The 15,826-nt window shown below is 53.6% G+C and overlaps 6 protein-coding genes across 6 annotated transcripts; 1 reads left to right on the top strand and 5 right to left on the bottom strand.

The window, feature by feature from the left end:
- Positions 1 to 1,951: 1,951 nt before the first annotated feature.
- Positions 1,952 to 5,028, bottom strand: B0T26DRAFT_749172 (phosphatase 2C-like domain-containing protein; the record flags this gene model as incomplete). The annotated part of the gene is made up of 4 exons (XM_060445065.1): positions 1,952 to 3,337; positions 4,068 to 4,211; positions 4,301 to 4,477; positions 4,543 to 5,028. The coding sequence occupies 4 exons, from the start codon at positions 5,026 to 5,028 to the stop codon at positions 1,952 to 1,954; spliced, it is 2,193 nt and encodes a 730-aa protein (XP_060297603.1).
- A 919-nt stretch (positions 5,029 to 5,947) lies between these two features.
- On the top strand, positions 5,948 to 6,249 carry B0T26DRAFT_749171 (uncharacterized protein; the record flags this gene model as incomplete). The annotated part of the gene is made up of 2 exons (XM_060445064.1): positions 5,948 to 5,986; positions 6,049 to 6,249. 2 exons carry the CDS (start codon positions 5,948 to 5,950, stop codon positions 6,247 to 6,249), a joined length of 240 nt encoding a protein of 79 aa, XP_060297602.1.
- Positions 6,250 to 6,691: 442 nt separating this feature from the next.
- Positions 6,692 to 7,952, bottom strand: B0T26DRAFT_190654 (guanylate kinase). Its single transcript, XM_060433680.1, has 4 exons — positions 7,734 to 7,952; positions 7,446 to 7,674; positions 7,062 to 7,359; positions 6,692 to 6,993 (listed from the first exon to the last, which is right to left on the bottom strand). Exons 1-4 carry the CDS (start codon positions 7,786 to 7,788, stop codon positions 6,931 to 6,933), a joined length of 645 nt encoding a protein of 214 aa, XP_060297601.1. The 5' UTR covers positions 7,789 to 7,952; the 3' UTR covers positions 6,692 to 6,930.
- Positions 7,953 to 8,116: 164 nt separating this feature from the next.
- Positions 8,117 to 8,584, bottom strand: B0T26DRAFT_642904 (Mss4-like protein; the record flags this gene model as incomplete). Its single annotated transcript, XM_060437486.1, has 1 exon — positions 8,117 to 8,584. One exon carries the CDS (start codon positions 8,582 to 8,584, stop codon positions 8,117 to 8,119), a length of 468 nt encoding a protein of 155 aa, XP_060297600.1.
- A 690-nt stretch (positions 8,585 to 9,274) lies between these two features.
- B0T26DRAFT_190619 (uncharacterized protein) lies at positions 9,275 to 10,952 on the bottom strand. The gene is made up of 2 exons (XM_060433679.1): positions 10,485 to 10,952; positions 9,275 to 10,411 (listed from the first exon to the last, which is right to left on the bottom strand). Exons 1-2 carry the CDS (start codon positions 10,749 to 10,751, stop codon positions 9,458 to 9,460), a joined length of 1,221 nt encoding a protein of 406 aa, XP_060297599.1. The 5' UTR covers positions 10,752 to 10,952; the 3' UTR covers positions 9,275 to 9,457.
- Positions 10,953 to 11,462: 510 nt separating this feature from the next.
- Positions 11,463 to 13,456, bottom strand: B0T26DRAFT_190617 (uncharacterized protein). Its single transcript, XM_060433678.1, has 7 exons — positions 13,216 to 13,456; positions 13,033 to 13,160; positions 12,923 to 12,979; positions 12,757 to 12,799; positions 12,557 to 12,692; positions 12,289 to 12,497; positions 11,463 to 12,215 (listed from the first exon to the last, which is right to left on the bottom strand). Exons 1-7 carry the CDS (start codon positions 13,351 to 13,353, stop codon positions 11,592 to 11,594), a joined length of 1,335 nt encoding a protein of 444 aa, XP_060297598.1. The 5' UTR covers positions 13,354 to 13,456; the 3' UTR covers positions 11,463 to 11,591.
- Positions 13,457 to 15,826: the final 2,370 nt, after the last annotated feature.

Genomic DNA, 15,826 nt, shown 5'->3' with positions numbered 1-15,826 from the left:
GATGCCAGACAAAGGGAAGGAGGTGTGAGAGGAATTGAGAAGTTGGGGGCACATGTCGTTGCCACACGTACTAAGAGACGAACCCTTGTAACAGCCCCTCTTTCGACTTTCCATCAACTTGATTCTCTAGGCGGCTGTGCAAACAGCGACTAACTCACGAAACTAACCAACCACAAAAGGGCCGGAAAGTGCAAATCCGACAGGTAACTTCATCGAGAATGACTCTTGAATGACTCACCCGGGTTCGTGCTACACAAAACTTGACACAAATTGAATACTCCAGAATCCTACAATCTAAAATTCCCTAAAGCAAGTACTTCGCTTATTCCGCCCCGCAAGTGTAATCTTACCAGTCAGCTATTTCCTGTTTCTGTCGAAAATAAACTTAAGTGCCGTACATAATCTTCCTTCTTCTCCATACGGTTCCAAGCACCTAACCGTCATCACATCTTCTGCGTCGGTAAACGACCTTGAATTGAAAGTGGCTGAGGTTGAGGGGATTCTGAAGGTGCGAAGTTTAGATACACAAAAGAAACCCTTGGAATGGTTTTGGGAATGGAAAAAAGTGGCTAGGGATCTACAGACAGCAGGGCCAAAGGGAACGCCCAAGGGCCCGCAGACAAAAATAGGCCCGAAAACAACCAAGAGAGCACCGTCTCCGCAGTGACCCCTGATAAAACCAAAATGAGTCCATCTTCAACATATCTGCTACCCTAACTTAGCTAAGCTAGAAATAGACCCGGCTTCTTAACACGACGTTTGAAGACAAAGCACAGGTGCATTTGCTGGAACTGGAACAGTTGGCAAATAACCAATAAAAGATAACTAGATATTAAAGGGCCTGACAGTTTATACCAAAGACAAGAACGATGTAATGGCGGGATTTAGAATCTATTTCTTGAAACTAAGCTCCTACACTCCGTCTTAAAACCAATGACCTCGGATTTATCTTCATTTCACCCCGGTTCTGACTTTCTTATATCACCGTCTGTGTTCCACCAGTTCAGATCCGAGACCAAGATGACAAGTCGCTCCATCGGGGGCCCCGGACCAGCCTTTTATCAGAGCCTTCCTTTCGCTTCCCTTTCGTTTCACGCCTTCTGAGCTCCCGCTAAATGGGGTTTTGTGTTGCTCAGTGTCGCAGCCGCGTGGTATCTTTCGAAGCTGGCGCGGCCCTGGCTGGGGTTGCTCCCTCGTCGCTATTTCTGACGAGCTCAGACAGCATTTTACCATCTGTACAGGTGGTATTGTTCCGATTCATGCATCGAAGCTTTGTGTAGCCAATAGCTCAAACCCGAACTAGACCGTCTGTTGATGAGACAGGCAGCCGGGTATCTCCGAGTAACGCTAGAGAGCTCCTGTTACCCGGTTCTCAATAATACCCCCCTCGTTAGGGGCATTATCTCTGTCTACCCAGTGCCAGTACTGCGCCAACTACGTGTTGGTTGAGAAGCTCTGGTGCTTGACCTAATACACACGCTAGTCGGCTTGTGTACCTAGGCAATTGGTATGAGTGTAAGTGATTGATTTGGAATGCGGGATTGTTATCGCTAGCTGCAAGAACCACCAGTGAATATCGACCAGGTCTATCTAGGATTGCGAGCACAATGAGTGTTGTGACGGTGTTATCGGCAATACTGTGCGTGTGCTAGGTGGCCTTGTACTTTCATCTCCGTGCCATGTTCTCAAGACCTATCGGGCCTACTTCTGGGTTGCACAAGTCGGCCAAGGGGAGTGATGTTGATGTTCGCGTCAAATGAGGGCGCCGGCGTGTATCGAACGGGTCAGGGCTGAGGGAACTCGTGGACGATGTAGTCGGCATCACTGAAATTCCGATCTTGACGATAAAATAACAAACAACGGCTACAGCCTCTAATTTCGAGAAAGAGTTCCGCTATATACCAAGACTTTCTCAGACACGGCCTGCTACATAATACCTATTACCCCTTCATCAGAAATTGAAGAACACGACCTGTACCGTCATGTCATCGCGGGCATGGCGCGAATACGGCGGCTTGAGGGAAAGAATGCCGCTGACCACGTCCTGATTAGCGCCGCCGAAAGCGTTTCGAGTGAGATGGACCGCGACGTTGTCGTCCTGGACGGTAAACCACTCTTCCGGCGTTTTCCAGCCCGACCAGTCAGCGTTTCCAGACGTCTTGAATGCAGGTGCTGCCGGCTTTCCTTTGGCTTTCCAGTCCAACCATCGTACCACAAGATCAACCGCCTGCTCATTGCCCATAGTATCCCACAGGCCGTCGCTCCCTAGGATCATAAAAGCCGGCTGGCCGGGCTTCAGCTGTGTTGTTGTGATTTCGGGCTCGGCCGTGATGTACGGCGGCGTCTTGTATATCTCTGGCTGGTTCGCTCTCAGCGTGTCGGTGAAGTAGCGGCGCCTCATGTTTACTTGGAGTGCGGCTGGCCATTTCCAGTGGCCGTCGCCAAAGGCTCGGGCCGTGGCTAGGCCAATCACACGCCCGTTCTTCACAATGTCTTCCTCGCCAGGGTGCTCGGCGTGAATACGCGCAATCTCCGCCTCATTTCTGCCGCTCTGGTCGACCGAGAGAGGGACCGCCTCCCAGCCCGTGCCGTCCTCGCTCCGGCGGCCCAGCACGGCGCGCGAGTCGCCCGTGAGGGCAACGTGCAACTTTCGCACCGAGGGATCCCACAGAGACAGGAGCGCACAGGACCCGTTGGACCCGGTCGACAGGCGGGCTACTTTGACTGAGAATGGTTCGTCGCTGTTGGCTATTTCTTCGGCGTGCTTGACGAAGTCATCGTCGAGCTCCAGGAATGCGGCCTTGAGCGCTTGGTGGACGGCTGCGTCGTCATTGCTGCTGTCCGTGAGCTTGGCCAAGGAGTGGTGGGTGTACGGCACCAGAGTCTGTGCCAAGGCTTGCGAGGTCTGGCTGCCCAGGTGGCCGTCGAAAATGCCCCAGGCCAACCAGTCGCGACCGCCAGGTGAGGGCGAGGGGAATTTGCCGTGAATATGAACGTCCTCGCACGGCTTGTTGGAGGCGACTTGGCTACCGTAGTAGCGTGTCACTCCGCTGTCATCCGAATCATTGAAGGAAATAGAATAAGAGCCCTTGTTGAGAAGTTCCGTCGCCTGTGCTGGAGATAGCGGGGAGAGGTATTTGAACGGATACCCCGCGTCGACGCTGAGCGCAGGAGGACCATTAACATTCTTTCCAATCCTTACCGCCTTCGTATTGCGTATAGCGTCGGCCCCAAACCAGCCTATAGTGCCGCCCGCGACCAGAAAAGCGAGCTGGGGAAGACGCGAGGATGACTGCGGGGTCGAAGACGACGACGGCGGCGACGACGACGACGACGACTGGGGTCTCTTCAGCCGAGGGAAGGCCAAGACTTTTTTCGGCCTCGATCGGGCGAGAAGCCGAGACGACAGCATGCTGCTTCTAGTTTGGGGGTTCGTCACCAGGGTCGGTGGGTGTGCTGTCGTCTGCTCCTTGTGTTGAATTTTGTTTTGGATGAAAATTAAAGTGGGGAGGGGTCAGACTCGGAGCCTTGGAAGCCAGCCACATTTGGCTGTTACACGCACGTGCCTTTCCATCCCGGAATGGAATCAAAATGGAATTGTACGTACGGAATTTGTGCTACGTAAATAAGGTACCTAATGAGCAGGGGCAACAACACACGCTAGTCAGGGGTGGCCACCCTGCGGCCTGTGAGTTTGACGATAAAACCCTGCTCCAGGGCCCTCTTCCTTTTCTAGAAAACATCGATCTTTAAACTCTTTTTCCGAACCTATCTACGGCTCGCCTTAATGCTACTTTTGTTGTTGTTTGTTGTTGTTTGTTGTTGTTTTTTGGTGCCTTTTCGCCGCTTCAATGAGACATTTCATGGTTACTTTCGCAGATTACCGTATTTGAAGATTATCTTGCACTCCTAAAAAGAAACAAGAGAAGAAGAACAGACAGAAAAAAAAGCCAAGCTTTGCGGAGAGTTCTGACTACAGAGCTGTCCGTTTTCCGGTTGTTACCTATCAGGTAGAACTGTTTAGGTAGTTTGCTTGCTCTCGGTATATTAGGAATCCACTGCACGACCCTGAACTGGACTGCCAGCCTCCTGGTCATGACTTGCCACAGCTCGTGGAGACTGAAGTCGCCGAGCAGCCGGCACATGGACGGGGCCCGCATGAAGTGGAACCGGAGTTCGATGACGACCTTGAGCAGTTGGTCGATAAACAGCTTCAGGGCCACGAGCTCAGTAAAGACGCCGCCCGAATGCCTAAAAGCGTCTCGGGTGCTCCGCATCGGGGAACGACAGGGCCGCGTACTGGCCCCCCCACTTCCCTGGTCAGGCGGTATCGCCAGCGCGCTGGCGCTTTGTGCACTGCCTCGAGCTCCTCCGTCGACGCAGCGTCGAGCAGGTGGAGATGGACTACCTTGAGGTCTGGCAGGCAGGCGAGAAAGTGCCCGTAGCCAGTGAATTCGAATGGCCCCGAGCTGGGCTGCTTGCCGTCGTCTCCAGCGTGGCGGGATACCTCGTCGCCACACCCCCACACAGATAGTCGCTGACACTTGTGCACGTCGCGAATAGCTCGGGGCACAGCGCTCGTGTCCTGGGTCTCAGCGAGAACCCTAGCGCCACATGCTTGATCCCCTTGAAGGCGTCGAAATTCGGCCACGGCAGCGGAAGCTCGAGGTGCAGAGCCCGCACGTCGCTGTCTGGGGCCGGTTTGATGACGTAGCTGGTTTCGCCGTCGGTGTCGGGCTTGTGTGCGTGGAGAAACGTGAGGTATACAAGGCCTGTAGCTGCGACTTGAGGGTTGTGGTCGATCTTGAATTTTCTTGCGCTTGAATCCAGCGCCGCGGTCTGTTTGCAGATGCTGCCGTCGTCAAGGAACCCGAAAGAGAGCTGAGCCGGAAACAAACAGTGCTGGAGCCTTCTGGGCGCGTATAGATTGTACCCATCCTCGGGGTCAATTCCTAACCTCTCGGCTGCTTCGCATGTTGCTAGAACGACAACCAAGGTCTGTGCCCGGGGCAGTGTCTTAGATGTCATAGTAATTAGGTAGTATGGCCGCAGGCGTGAATAAATAACGAGATAGGTAAGGTTTCGGCGAGGATTAAAAAACCACAGTGGAAAACGTAATATAAAGGTGATAAAGGTGCACTAAGGTTGGAACAAGAAGATTACCTATATATAGTCTGAGGGCGGCAAATGGAACGTGAACGAACCGTGTGTTTGGCCTTTGAGTAATTAGTTTCAGCCAGAGTGAATAATACCCTCAATGAATCGAGGAACATTCTTTTGTAACGGTGTTTTACAGAGATGGTTTCTTATAGAGCCGCAGTTAAAGAAAAGACCGGAACACCAAAACCCCGTTCTGATCAAAGTAAAGTACCTACACTGTCCAAGTGTTGCCAAAACTCGAAAGACCCGTCTGTCTTGACTGATTGCCACAACTCCTAATAAAAACGAAGTCCGTTGAGGCGGTCATCTGGTCTCTGTTTAGGGCTCCTCGCCATAGTGATGTTAACGTCCGCTGGGTTTTTACCCATGACGTGTGAAAACACAATGGCCCGATCTGGAAGTTAGGCTAGGAACGAATAAACGCTTTGGTCTAGAATAATACATGGCGAGGGTTTGACCTTGTTTGCGCTACATTTCCCAGTACTACGATCCATCATTCCACAGAGAGAGACATGGGGTATAGTTTACAGTTGAGGGAGAGCTCCAGAGTTACATACCGGATGACATCAAATATTCTGTTGACTCTAACTAACCCAGCGGAATCACCAGCCAGTACGGCCATATATAGAGAGTCGTCCTGACGGTCTCATACCTCAGTTAGGTTTGTATTTTTCATCATATCCCTATTACTTAATCACGGACTTGGAACGGGAATCCCCTAGTCAGCCCCTGGACAAAAGGAGAAGATACGACATGCTCCCTTCTTCTTTCCAAAACGATCATCACAATGGGCGTGCCGTTCGTGAACTCAGTGGTGGAACTCGAGGTATCCCCTAGCACAATGTCAGCTTAGAACTCACCCCTAAACCACACTAATTACCGGTAGAGCCTCGCGCCGTCGGCTTTCTCGGCTTCCAGCCGGCCTTCTGGGGCGACATCGCTGGCGAGGTAGTGCACGTGCTCGCGGCGCGGAGCAGCCGGAGAGGCGGCGCGCTAAAGCAGGTCGTGTACCTCGGCAAGCTGGGGGCGCTGCGCGCGGCGGTGCACCATCGTCGGGAGGCACGTGACGCTGGGGAGCGTGCTGCATGAGACGAGGGAGTGGTGCCGCGGGCTGGAGGGGAGGGGGGTGGACTTTGTTGATCCCGGGATTGGGCACATGGCGCAGGCGACCGTGAGGAGCGGCCTGGGGTATTAGTATCTGCATATGATTACGGATAACTTGGTGGAGAAGTATGAGGAGGACTTGTCGAACGAGAGGGCCGAGGGAGTGCTGAGTGGGAGGGAGAGGCTGCATGAGTTTGTTCGTGAGCTTGTGGTGGATTATTTTGGGGGAGAGTTGAAGTTGTGAGTAGAGTTGGTTAAGGAGCAGGTTGTCATTCTTGTAGGGGATTCTCTTTGACCTACTTTACCACAAATAGATCGAGATATTTCGCCTGCGGTCTACCTATCAGGGGCCTGTCGCGTCGCGCATTATCGCTGATCTCGTGTCTGGGCACTACTGGTACTTACTAGAGTGGCCTACCGGACTTGATCGGAATTTCTATGACTGGAGTGAGAAAGACAACTAACGCGCCTCATGGGGCTGGCATCTTGCGGTAACGTTAATTGTCAAGCCTCCCAAGCCCTGAAGTATTCAGGTAAGATTCATGCCCATCGTATAGTTTAGGCCGTTGCAAATCGCTAGTCGGGTCTCTGCGCGTGGCCTGAGACACGAGCCGGCTGGAGAGTCTATCTATAAAGTAAACTGAACGCTGCACCGAATATCCAACTTTACGACTGTTCCGCTGGCGAAAAGACAAACTCTTCCAGCTCCCTATACGCAGTCTCGACGTCCTACGCCGTGTCAGAGGGATTCCTTTTCTCTTTCGGCTTGGTAAAAGATTCTGGAGAGGGTGGCTTACCTCGTTGACGATGATCTTGTCGTGCACGCCCGGGGTCGTGGAGTACTCGAGCTCCACCTTGGCCTGGGCCAGCCTCTTGAGGATCGACGCCTCGCTGTCTGTCCCGCGGCCGCGCAGCCGCCGCTCCAGCTCCTCCTCGGACGGCGGAGCAATGAAGACGAAGCGAGCCGGGAAGCCAATCGCCTTGATCTGCTTCACGCCCTCCATCTCAATGTCCAGCACAACCACCTTGCCCTTGGCGCTCTGTTCCTCGATCGTGGCCTTGCTTGTGCCATACATGTTGCCTCCAAACGTCGCGCTGTGCATTGCAATGCGTTGGTGTCAGTAGGCTGAGGTCGGAGTGGGGGGGCGCGGATCGAGAGGGTTGTTGGTCAAGGCTCGTACCTCTCTACGAAACCGTCCCTCGCCTTGAGATCCTCGAAGGCGTCCCTGGTGACAAAGTGGTAGTTGACGCCATGCTGCTCGCCGTCGCGGGGGCCTCGGGTGGTGTGGGAGACAGAGAAAGTGAAGGTGTCGGGGTGGCGCTGGAACAGGAGGGTGAATAGGGTGCCTTTGCCGGCGCCCGAGGGGCCCGAGATTACCAGGGGGCGCCTGTCGGGAGGCAGAACCGGAGCTGCGGGAGCATGAGCTTGAGCTGCGGGAGCACACGGCTGCGAATGGAAGGAGTCCTACCCATTGAGTGGATGAAGCGCGAACGAGTGACACGGAAGAGAACCGATGGTCGCATTTCTGCGAAAACCGGTGCGCCACTGTTGGGAAAAAGGACTGGGTGCTCGATTGGACCGTGCACGCTCGCTGATGGGTTTTGGAATGGCGGGGCGGGGTTCAGTGAGTGGTCACCGCTACAGGGATCGACCCGTCAAGGGAAGAAAACAAAACCCCGCCCCCTGGCTCAATTGAGTCATTGACAATTGACCCAGGCTTTCGATGCGGGCACTTCGGGGTCAAAATTTGAGGTTCCACTTCCACTGATTTATTGATCTCTGGATATCTGTCAAGGGGCTTGTAATTTTGAGGTAAACTGCTTTGTCTAGGTCGCTCCCGGATAGCCCTAATTAACTTTTGCTCGCGCCTTGCGTCTTGGGCGGCGGTGGAGCGCCCTCGTAGCACTCCCAGCCGTCGGGGATGTCCATGACGGCCGATCGCGTGAAGATGTTTCTGGGCTTCACGGCCTTCCAGTCGATGCCCTCGTCGATGACGCCGCCCTTGAAGGCCACGGTGGAGCGCAAGCTGCCGTCGGGCAGCACGATGGCGTGGAAGATGCGCACGCCGCAATTTGGGCAAAAGTAGCAGCGCATCGTGTTGCCGCTGTCGGTCGGGTGCGTGAACATGGCGAGCTTGGCCTCGAGCGCCTCGGGCAGCGGGAACAAGCCTGCCGACGAAAAGTACACAGATGTGCCGAAGGCAGAGCCTGACTGCTTTCTGCACGCCGTACAGTGACAATATGCCATTCCTGCCGGCTCTGACGTTGGCGTCCTAAAGCGAATGTTCCCACATTCGCAACTCACGGGGAGGCCCGTCATACCCTCGGAGCTTGCCATCGCGGTGAAGTAAAGACTGAAGTTGGAGCTGAGAAGGACTAATCAAAAGTTTGCGCCGACACAGAATATAACAAGTTTGAACTGGCACTACACAGTAAGAACCAGAGCAAATATGGGTGCGTTTGAAGTCGGATGTGCTACGTCAGCGCTCTCTGCGACAGGAGAAATTGAACCATTTGCCTGAGGTAGTCGCGTCTGACAACTAAAAACGGGGGTCGGACCGAGTGACAGACGCAGAGTACGTACTCCGACTACGTAGCAAGTTTGAAGGCTACGAGCTGCCGGACTCTTGTGGGACAGTCCGAATAAAGTAGGCACGCACTGTTTCTAAGGAGTTGAGTCACTGTGTGGAGTAGGTAACAAGTCCCAATGCAAGTTGTCACTCGACAATCCTGGTATTATTTGGCTATCTCTGAATGTCAGTATTCGTGTGGTCCTGGGATTGTGTCCCTTCATTGGCCACAGATGTCAAATCCTATGATTAATTAATTACACAATGAATTCCCCATGAAAAGGCCTAGCCATCAAAGTCGCTTACAATGGGCTTCTGATGCCTTTTTGAAATATGTGCAAGTAATACGTCTAAAGTGCTCATAATGCCGTTACTACGCCCAAGTCCCCATATTCCGAAGGTTAGTCAAAGCCAAAAGGATGAATGCACTCCGTACGCCACGCTAATGAAATAGTCAGGGACAAGAAAAGTAGAAAACCGAACAAGAGTCCAGTGCAGCTCAACTCCCAAGGAAAAGGGCGGATCGCTGTCCAGGAGTCCAAGAGAGACCCTGAATCTCCTTTCAGACAAGAAATGCCCCATAGCTCAGACGACCAGAAGCCGCGGATGTCACTCAACATCCTTCAATAATCCGAGGTGTAGCCAAAGCCGTACTGGTACTCCTGGGGCGGGCTTTTGCGCAGTTTGACCGCCAGAGTATTGGTACCCCACTTGAGGCCTTTGCAAAAGTAGATGATCAATAGGGGGATGAGCGCAACGGTGAAGAAGAAGACGAGCAGAACTCGCTCGCCGATCGAGGCCGTGACTTCTGTCGCCATTTCGTACAGCTCATCCTTATTGAGCTGGCGAAAAGGGTTGGCCATGTTGTTCAATCCTTGCGTCGTCATCGAAACCGGCCACTGCCCAATGTCCTGAACCTTTGAGTGAAACGTCTCACTCGCGTCTCTCATGGTGCTTGCAGCCATGGCAAAGGCACCGTAACCATCCTCTCCGCTCGTCTTGGTGTTCATGATGAAGTTCTGGCTGCGGGGGCTCGAGCAGGTGATGACCCGGCCGCGCAAGGCAGAACTGCCCTTGATCGTACCGTAGCCACCAGGATGCTTCAGAGGAGAGCGGTTCTCGGCGGCGGCGATCAGCTTGTGGTTGATTTTGTAGGGCTCGTTGTCCTCAACAATGATTTCCTCGGCGATCAGCTGGTGGTTGAATTTGTAGGGCTCGTTGTCCTCAACAATGATTTCCTCGGCGCTCACGACGCCCTGGTTTTGAATATCCTGTACTCTAACACGGACTGTCCGGATCTGGAAGCGTTCGAAATCGTCTTGACGTTGGCTGGATACTGAAGGGAGAACCAGGCGGGGTGCTGGCTGCGCAACAACTAAGTTGCTCACCTGTGGCTTTCTGAGGTCCTTGAAGCCATTCAGAAGGGCCAGCGGCAGGCGCGGGCGCTGGCGTGTCGGGGTCCAATCTGGGGAGCCAGGCTTGTCTTCCTTAGCCAGATTGACAGCTGGAGTCGAGGGACGGTCAAAGACGAGTCCCTCAAGACTGGATGTGCTGCTCTGCTCAGTCTTTTTCATGTTCTGTTCGCCGATGGAAAGTGATTAGTGACATGCTCCCTAACTTCTGCTTGCTTCGATTTCATTTTCAACACACCATGAGTTCATTGCTGGGGTTTGGAATGCCGGCCATCTTGAGGGGATGGGGGCTCGCTGTGATGGCGACCCGGGGACTGTCCACGTCGATGAGCCGCTCGGGCGAATCAGGGTCCGCAAAATGCACCTTCTTGTCCGGGCGCGGCGGCGAGGCGATATACCGGGACTCGATTGAGTTCTGCATAGTGACATTGGGTGCGGTGCGAAGAATTCCCTTTGGTGCGCCCATGGGTTCGCGCGGTGGCGAGGAGGGCCACAAAGTCGTCATGTTGACCAAGCCGATGGTGAGGGATGTGTATCAGACCACCGATGGCTGCAAAGTTGAGGCGACGAGTGTGCAGTGTTTGCGCTATGACGTTTCTTCTTTCCCCCAGATGTGCGAAGGACACAGGCCAGCCCGTTAGGTCGTCTGAAATTCCAAGCTTTGGCCTTTGTGGTGGCCTTTTGGGTTCCAAGTGTGGACTGGACGGTGGTGGAATTTGGAATGGCTGACAGGAAGGCCGACACCCAAATCTTCCCGAAGGCAAATGTGAAGAGAAAAAGGCAAAGGGTAAAAACGAGGGCAAAAGAACATGGAGTTAGCGCCGATCCGCTTTTCGGGCTGTTCCGAAAACCCAGATGAACAGCGAGAAGTTAAAAGGCAAAAAAAAGACAAGAGTTTGTCAGGGTGATGACTTCGGGTCTGTCAAAGTCGGTGTTGGCCGAGGAAGGCTGTGGTGGGGTGCTTGCTGATCAGGTGGGTTGTTGCCCGAACAGGACCCAGGCAAGGTGCCTTCTGTGTCCGCCCCAACGTGCAAGCGCCAATTGTCAAACACCACGGGCCTCCTGGAGCAGCCAACTTAACACCTAAATTCCAGATTCTGTGCAATTGCCCAGCAGCACAATGGCCCAAACCCCGGCCGTGGCAGGCGCTGACGGGCTGCCGTCTGCCCTGAAACACGGCCTCTCTTCTACGCCGCCAACCACGCTGCAGCGTCCAACAAAGTGGCGGTCCAGACCCGAAATCCACGAACCCGGCTGCCCGGTCGGCCCGACATTCGCGGCTGCGAAATATTTCCTCGACTGTGCTGTGTGCACCTCGCGCCCCATAAATCCCCGAGTTGCTGCCTCAGCTTCTTTTGCCGAGGCTGAAGCTATGGCTTGAGTGTTTAACCTTTTTGTGCGTTTTAGGCCGTGGCTGCGCCTCGGAGCTTTTTCTCGATTGCTGGACCAGATAATAATCCCCGATGTCTCGATCGTCAGTCGAGAAGTCGCTGCGACTCTTCCGCATCTCCGTCACCTGCAACGACGTCTCCTTCAAGATGCCTCCTGACCCGGCACCTGCACCTAGTCCAGGTCCAATTCCAACAGAGCGTCTCGCGGTACCCGCCTCGAGGTTCGTCTCGGTTTCAATCGCCGCCTGTTTCTGACCCGGCTCGCGTAGTTCACTTTGGTGGTCGATGATGCGCTCCTCGCTGTCGTTGAATGTGAAGTCTGTGATCGGGTTTACGCTCCGGGGACCGCGACGCTGGTGGTTATCCTGAAGTCTGAAGGCACCAGACTGAGGGTCGCCGCTGCGCGAGAGACCTGACAACTTGCCTGCCTTGGAGGAGAATGAGCGCAACGACCCGATCAACGGACGGCCCCACCGATTGATGAGCGGGAAGACCATGGGCAGGTTACTCGTCACCACCGCCACGAAAGTTTCACGAACTGCCCAGGATCCTGCCTGCTGAGCCCCGTTGACCGGATCCTGGATACAAAGACTAGTTAGTGTATGTTGCTAGGCGCGCATATCAGGCCGTAGTTTCTTTTGGAGTCCCCACCGTGATAATGAGCACACATCGGAGAATGCCCGCCATGGTCACAAAGGCGCCTCCAGAGAAGAGCAAAATGAGGCCCGCCTTTCTCAGAGGCTTCATTGACGACCGCCAAAGCATGGGAATTGGAATGCTCATTAGATAAAGGTCGGTAAGGACGTTCAAGACAACAGTGACAAATATGTCGATCTTTGAGATGGCGGGTTGGCAGAAATCTAAGGCTCTGTCAGTCTCATCTGAATCCTCAATGCCGTGAATGAAAAAGAGAACTCACTGCCCGGGTCGGGGTAAATCTGCCAGTTCTTTTCCAAAGGATGGCAACCGAAGAGGATAGAGAATAACACAGCCAGCCACGTCGACACTATGAGACCGAATCCGATGTAGATCCTGTTTCTGAATTCGAGGCCCTCCTACATGAACGAGTCAGCTTGTGCGTTGCCGTTGATAGATAAGTTACATGCTTGTTTGACATACCGTAAGTCTGAGGTAGAAAGTGCACATTGCGGCCTTGAGGGTCCTATTGGCTTTTGGTGAGAACTTCATGACAACAAGCTGCATAGTTCAGGGTTCCACTGGTGATTGCAAGGAAAAGCTCCCGGCCGCAATCAGCAGAGATGATGAAATGATTGTAAGCACATACCACAGTAGCAAGGTGTAGGTTGACCATCCAGCGACCTGTGTCTTGGAGCCGTTGACTCTTTGTTGTGTAAGATTAAGTAACCTGCCGGCTTGGATAGTGGGACTTCTTACCGCAACCTGTACTCCTCGCTGGCGGGGTCGAGCAGCCGCCGTTGCTCGTCAGCCATGGCATTATTGGCGAGGCCTTTCCAGTAAGCTCCCACGGAATAAGCAAGCGCAGTTTCGATGGAGTAGACGACCTTTTTCGCAATGAGCATCAAACCATGAACCTTCAAAGAATCGATGGGCACATACTGCTGCAAGAAACATGAGGTAGTCATCGGCCTGGAGACCTTTGAAGCCGACGGTCGTGATTCTGACATACGACCGAAGGCCTATCATGAGCAGGCCAATGCCGAGCAAAGCGAAGGCCTCTGTCACGAAAGCTTCCATGTTGGGGTGTGGCTCGCTGGCGCATGGGCGATGAAAGAAAAGGGTCTCAGGGGAGAGAGTGGAAGAAGCTCCAACTGATTAGGGGGGGGTTGGCCTAGGGCTGTAGTCCGAAGGACACCAGTGCGAGGAGAACAAGACGCCTATGTATCGAAAAAGAGTGAAAGATCAGGCCGAAACAGAAAAGAGGGCAGAAAATACAAGAGTGTGATGGCAAACCCAGGACGTTCCGACAACAAATCACAAAACTTGAGAGATCCCCAAGCAAGCCCCCGGCACCGTCCCACACGATCGCCACTAGATCAAAAGGAACAACAGCGTTTGACAACAAGGGGCGCGCACCCGTTTTTCCAGCTGAAAGGGGCGACAAGGATAAGCCACCCAGCCAGCTCCCAGCAAAGGAAAGCGTGGGGAGCCCACCCGCGATGGCGGGACGGGCCAACCGTCCCTTACTGGACCATCCTGGATAGCTCGGCAACGGCTCGGCTTGGACAGAGACAGGCAATTTCCATACCACTAGACTACTTTGTGGTATATTAGATATCATTGGCTCTCTCGTTGGAACACTTCCAGAGAATTCGAAAGCCCCAGAAGCACGAACAATTAGGACTTTGCTGGCAAAACCTGCTTGCAAGCTCACCTTGGGGGTGCCGTCCGCGAAGAAAGTGAATCAAGCAACAGAACGAACGCAGCCCAGAACATGCGTGCTGCATGCTATATTCCGTAAGTGCGCCCAGAAAACAGCACAAGTTTGTTGTGACGTGGTGTGGTGTGGTGTGGTGGGCTTCCGGGGGGGGGGGGTGGCTGCAACCCTGTAAATGGCATTTTTGGATGGCGCATCTGCACGTTCTGGCACGCTGCGGCCAACAAAAGGTAATGACCGTTGAGCAATGTAATTCGCTCGACCGTTGAGGTAGTGCCCGTTGTTATCTGTCAGATCTCACACACAAAGACAAAAGAAAAGAACAATAGCCTACTACTTCCACTTTCCTTTATTGTTGTCGGCTCCACCCTCCCGCGATGTGTGATGGCCAGTTTCAAACGCCCTTCTAGCTCACCCGGGCTGGTGAGCTAGTCAGTGAAGCCGATGCACGTCGAAGCGATGACCTACCGGCACGGGCAAACTCATTTCCCTTGCTTATCGATAAGCGAGGGACCAGCGTCGCAGGGGTAGCTTTCTGGGAATGTCCAACCCCCCCGCAAAAATGCAGCAAGCTGGCGCGGCAGAAGCTCCCACCTAGGCAGCCTGACCCCCCCCCTCAGAAATGGACATCAGTCTCTTTGGGATTTTGGAGGGTGGGGAGGGTGAATGATAAGCTACTGTGGTAGTTGAAGTGATGAGGCCGAGACGAAACAGACCATTGAACGCTAGTAATATTGGCAGCGCTGCCCTGCATGTTTGCTTTTTGCTGTTTGGTGCAGTAAAGATTAGCGAACTCGCCACTAGCCCTGAGCGATTATTTCGTAATTATCGGTAGCATTTCCTTGGCGAAAGCCGATGTCTTTTCGTCCCTCAAAGACGGCGAATTCGGCGCGCGTTTACGCGACGCGCAGGGACCAAGGCGCCAGTGTTTGTGTAACATTGTATTGTACAAAACGACGGAGCATCCTTCAACATACTCCCTTCTCGAGAGAACGTGAACGAGTTTGAGAGTTTGAGAAAGGCCTGCCTCATGGTTTTTGGTTGATGTGATTGACATGCAAGTCCATTGGTGTACACAGTACTGTGCGATATGCATCATAACCTAGCGCGGACATGGGGTCAGTCCCTGTGGGATGGCTCGCGTGGGCGGCAGCTCTCTGTCTCACCCTCACTAGCTAGCGCCGCTTTGCAAGACACTTCCTGATAAGATCAGCACCCGACACTTTCGGCTTGGGCAACCTTTTGTGACTAAAATGTTCCCTAACGCGAACAAAAGCAGTGAACTCTCCCCGAGCCCCTGAAGAAAGAGTGGGGGGACGATGAAAATTCCTGCTTGTCCTCATGGCGAACATAAGGGTGAGTTAGACCATCTTAGTGATGATGGAAGTCAAAGGGGAAAAAAAGGTTCCAGAGCATTTACCATGTCTTCAGTTACACAAACTCAGTATGGCAATATTTGTAGTGACATGCGTAGAGAGTTAAGGCAAATGCAAGCGATTGGCACAGAAGGGTCGCCTTTTGCCGGATCAGGATCCGCCAGCGACGGAACTCTGCTGCGGGCTTGGGAGCGCCGTCTGCGGATCAAGATGCGGGCGGCCCCCACAGCTTCGTGGATGCGAATTGGTCGGCGTGCCTGGGCTGCCAGGGCCCCGGCCCGCGGCAGAGATTTGCACGCCGCCAACCTCCTCCTGTAGACGTAGACCTTTTTGTTCCAGTTTTTCTCGGTCCGCGTATTCTCGGCTTCAGGTCTACGAGTCAATCCGATAACCAGATCGCGGCCCAGAAGCAAACACGTCGTAAAAGTGGGACTTGGAAAGCAAACACGTCGTACAA

This window comes from Lasiosphaeria miniovina, assembly GCF_030549165.1.
Source record: "Lasiosphaeria miniovina strain SMH2392-1A chromosome Unknown B0T26scaffold_3, whole genome shotgun sequence".
NCBI classification, from domain to species: domain Eukaryota; kingdom Fungi; phylum Ascomycota; class Sordariomycetes; order Sordariales; family Lasiosphaeriaceae; genus Lasiosphaeria; species Lasiosphaeria miniovina.
Note: the sequence above shows the minus strand (reverse complement) of the source record. Positions and strands in the feature narration are given on the sequence as shown.

Excerpts from the sequence above, each read along its gene's own strand:
- B0T26DRAFT_190654 (XM_060433680.1), bottom strand. The coding sequence starts at position 7,788 with ATGCGACCATCGGTTCTCTTCCGTGTCACTCGTTCGCGCTTCATCCAC. Across the intron at positions 7,675-7,733 it reads GCGCTTCATCCACTCAATGG|CTCCGGTTCTGCCTCCCGAC; the intron begins GTAGGACTCCTT and ends ATGCTCCCGCAG. Across the intron at positions 6,994-7,061 it reads ACAAGATCATCGTCAACGAG|GACGTCGAGACTGCGTATAG; the intron begins GTAAGCCACCCT and ends GACACGGCGTAG.
- B0T26DRAFT_190619 (XM_060433679.1), bottom strand. The coding sequence starts at position 10,751 with ATGACGACTTTGTGGCCCTCCTCGCCACCGCGCGAACCCATGGGCGCA. Across the intron at positions 10,412-10,484 it reads ACCCCAGCAATGAACTCATG|AACATGAAAAAGACTGAGCA; the intron begins GTGTGTTGAAAA and ends ATCGGCGAACAG.
- B0T26DRAFT_190617 (XM_060433678.1), bottom strand. The coding sequence starts at position 13,353 with ATGGAAGCTTTCGTGACAGAGGCCTTCGCTTTGCTCGGCATTGGCCTG. Across the intron at positions 12,980-13,032 it reads AGCGAGGAGTACAGGTTGCG|AGTCAACGGCTCCAAGACAC; the intron begins GTAAGAAGTCCC and ends TACACAACAAAG. Across the intron at positions 12,216-12,288 it reads GATGTGTGCTCATTATCACG|GATCCGGTCAACGGGGCTCA; the intron begins GTGGGGACTCCA and ends CTTTGTATCCAG.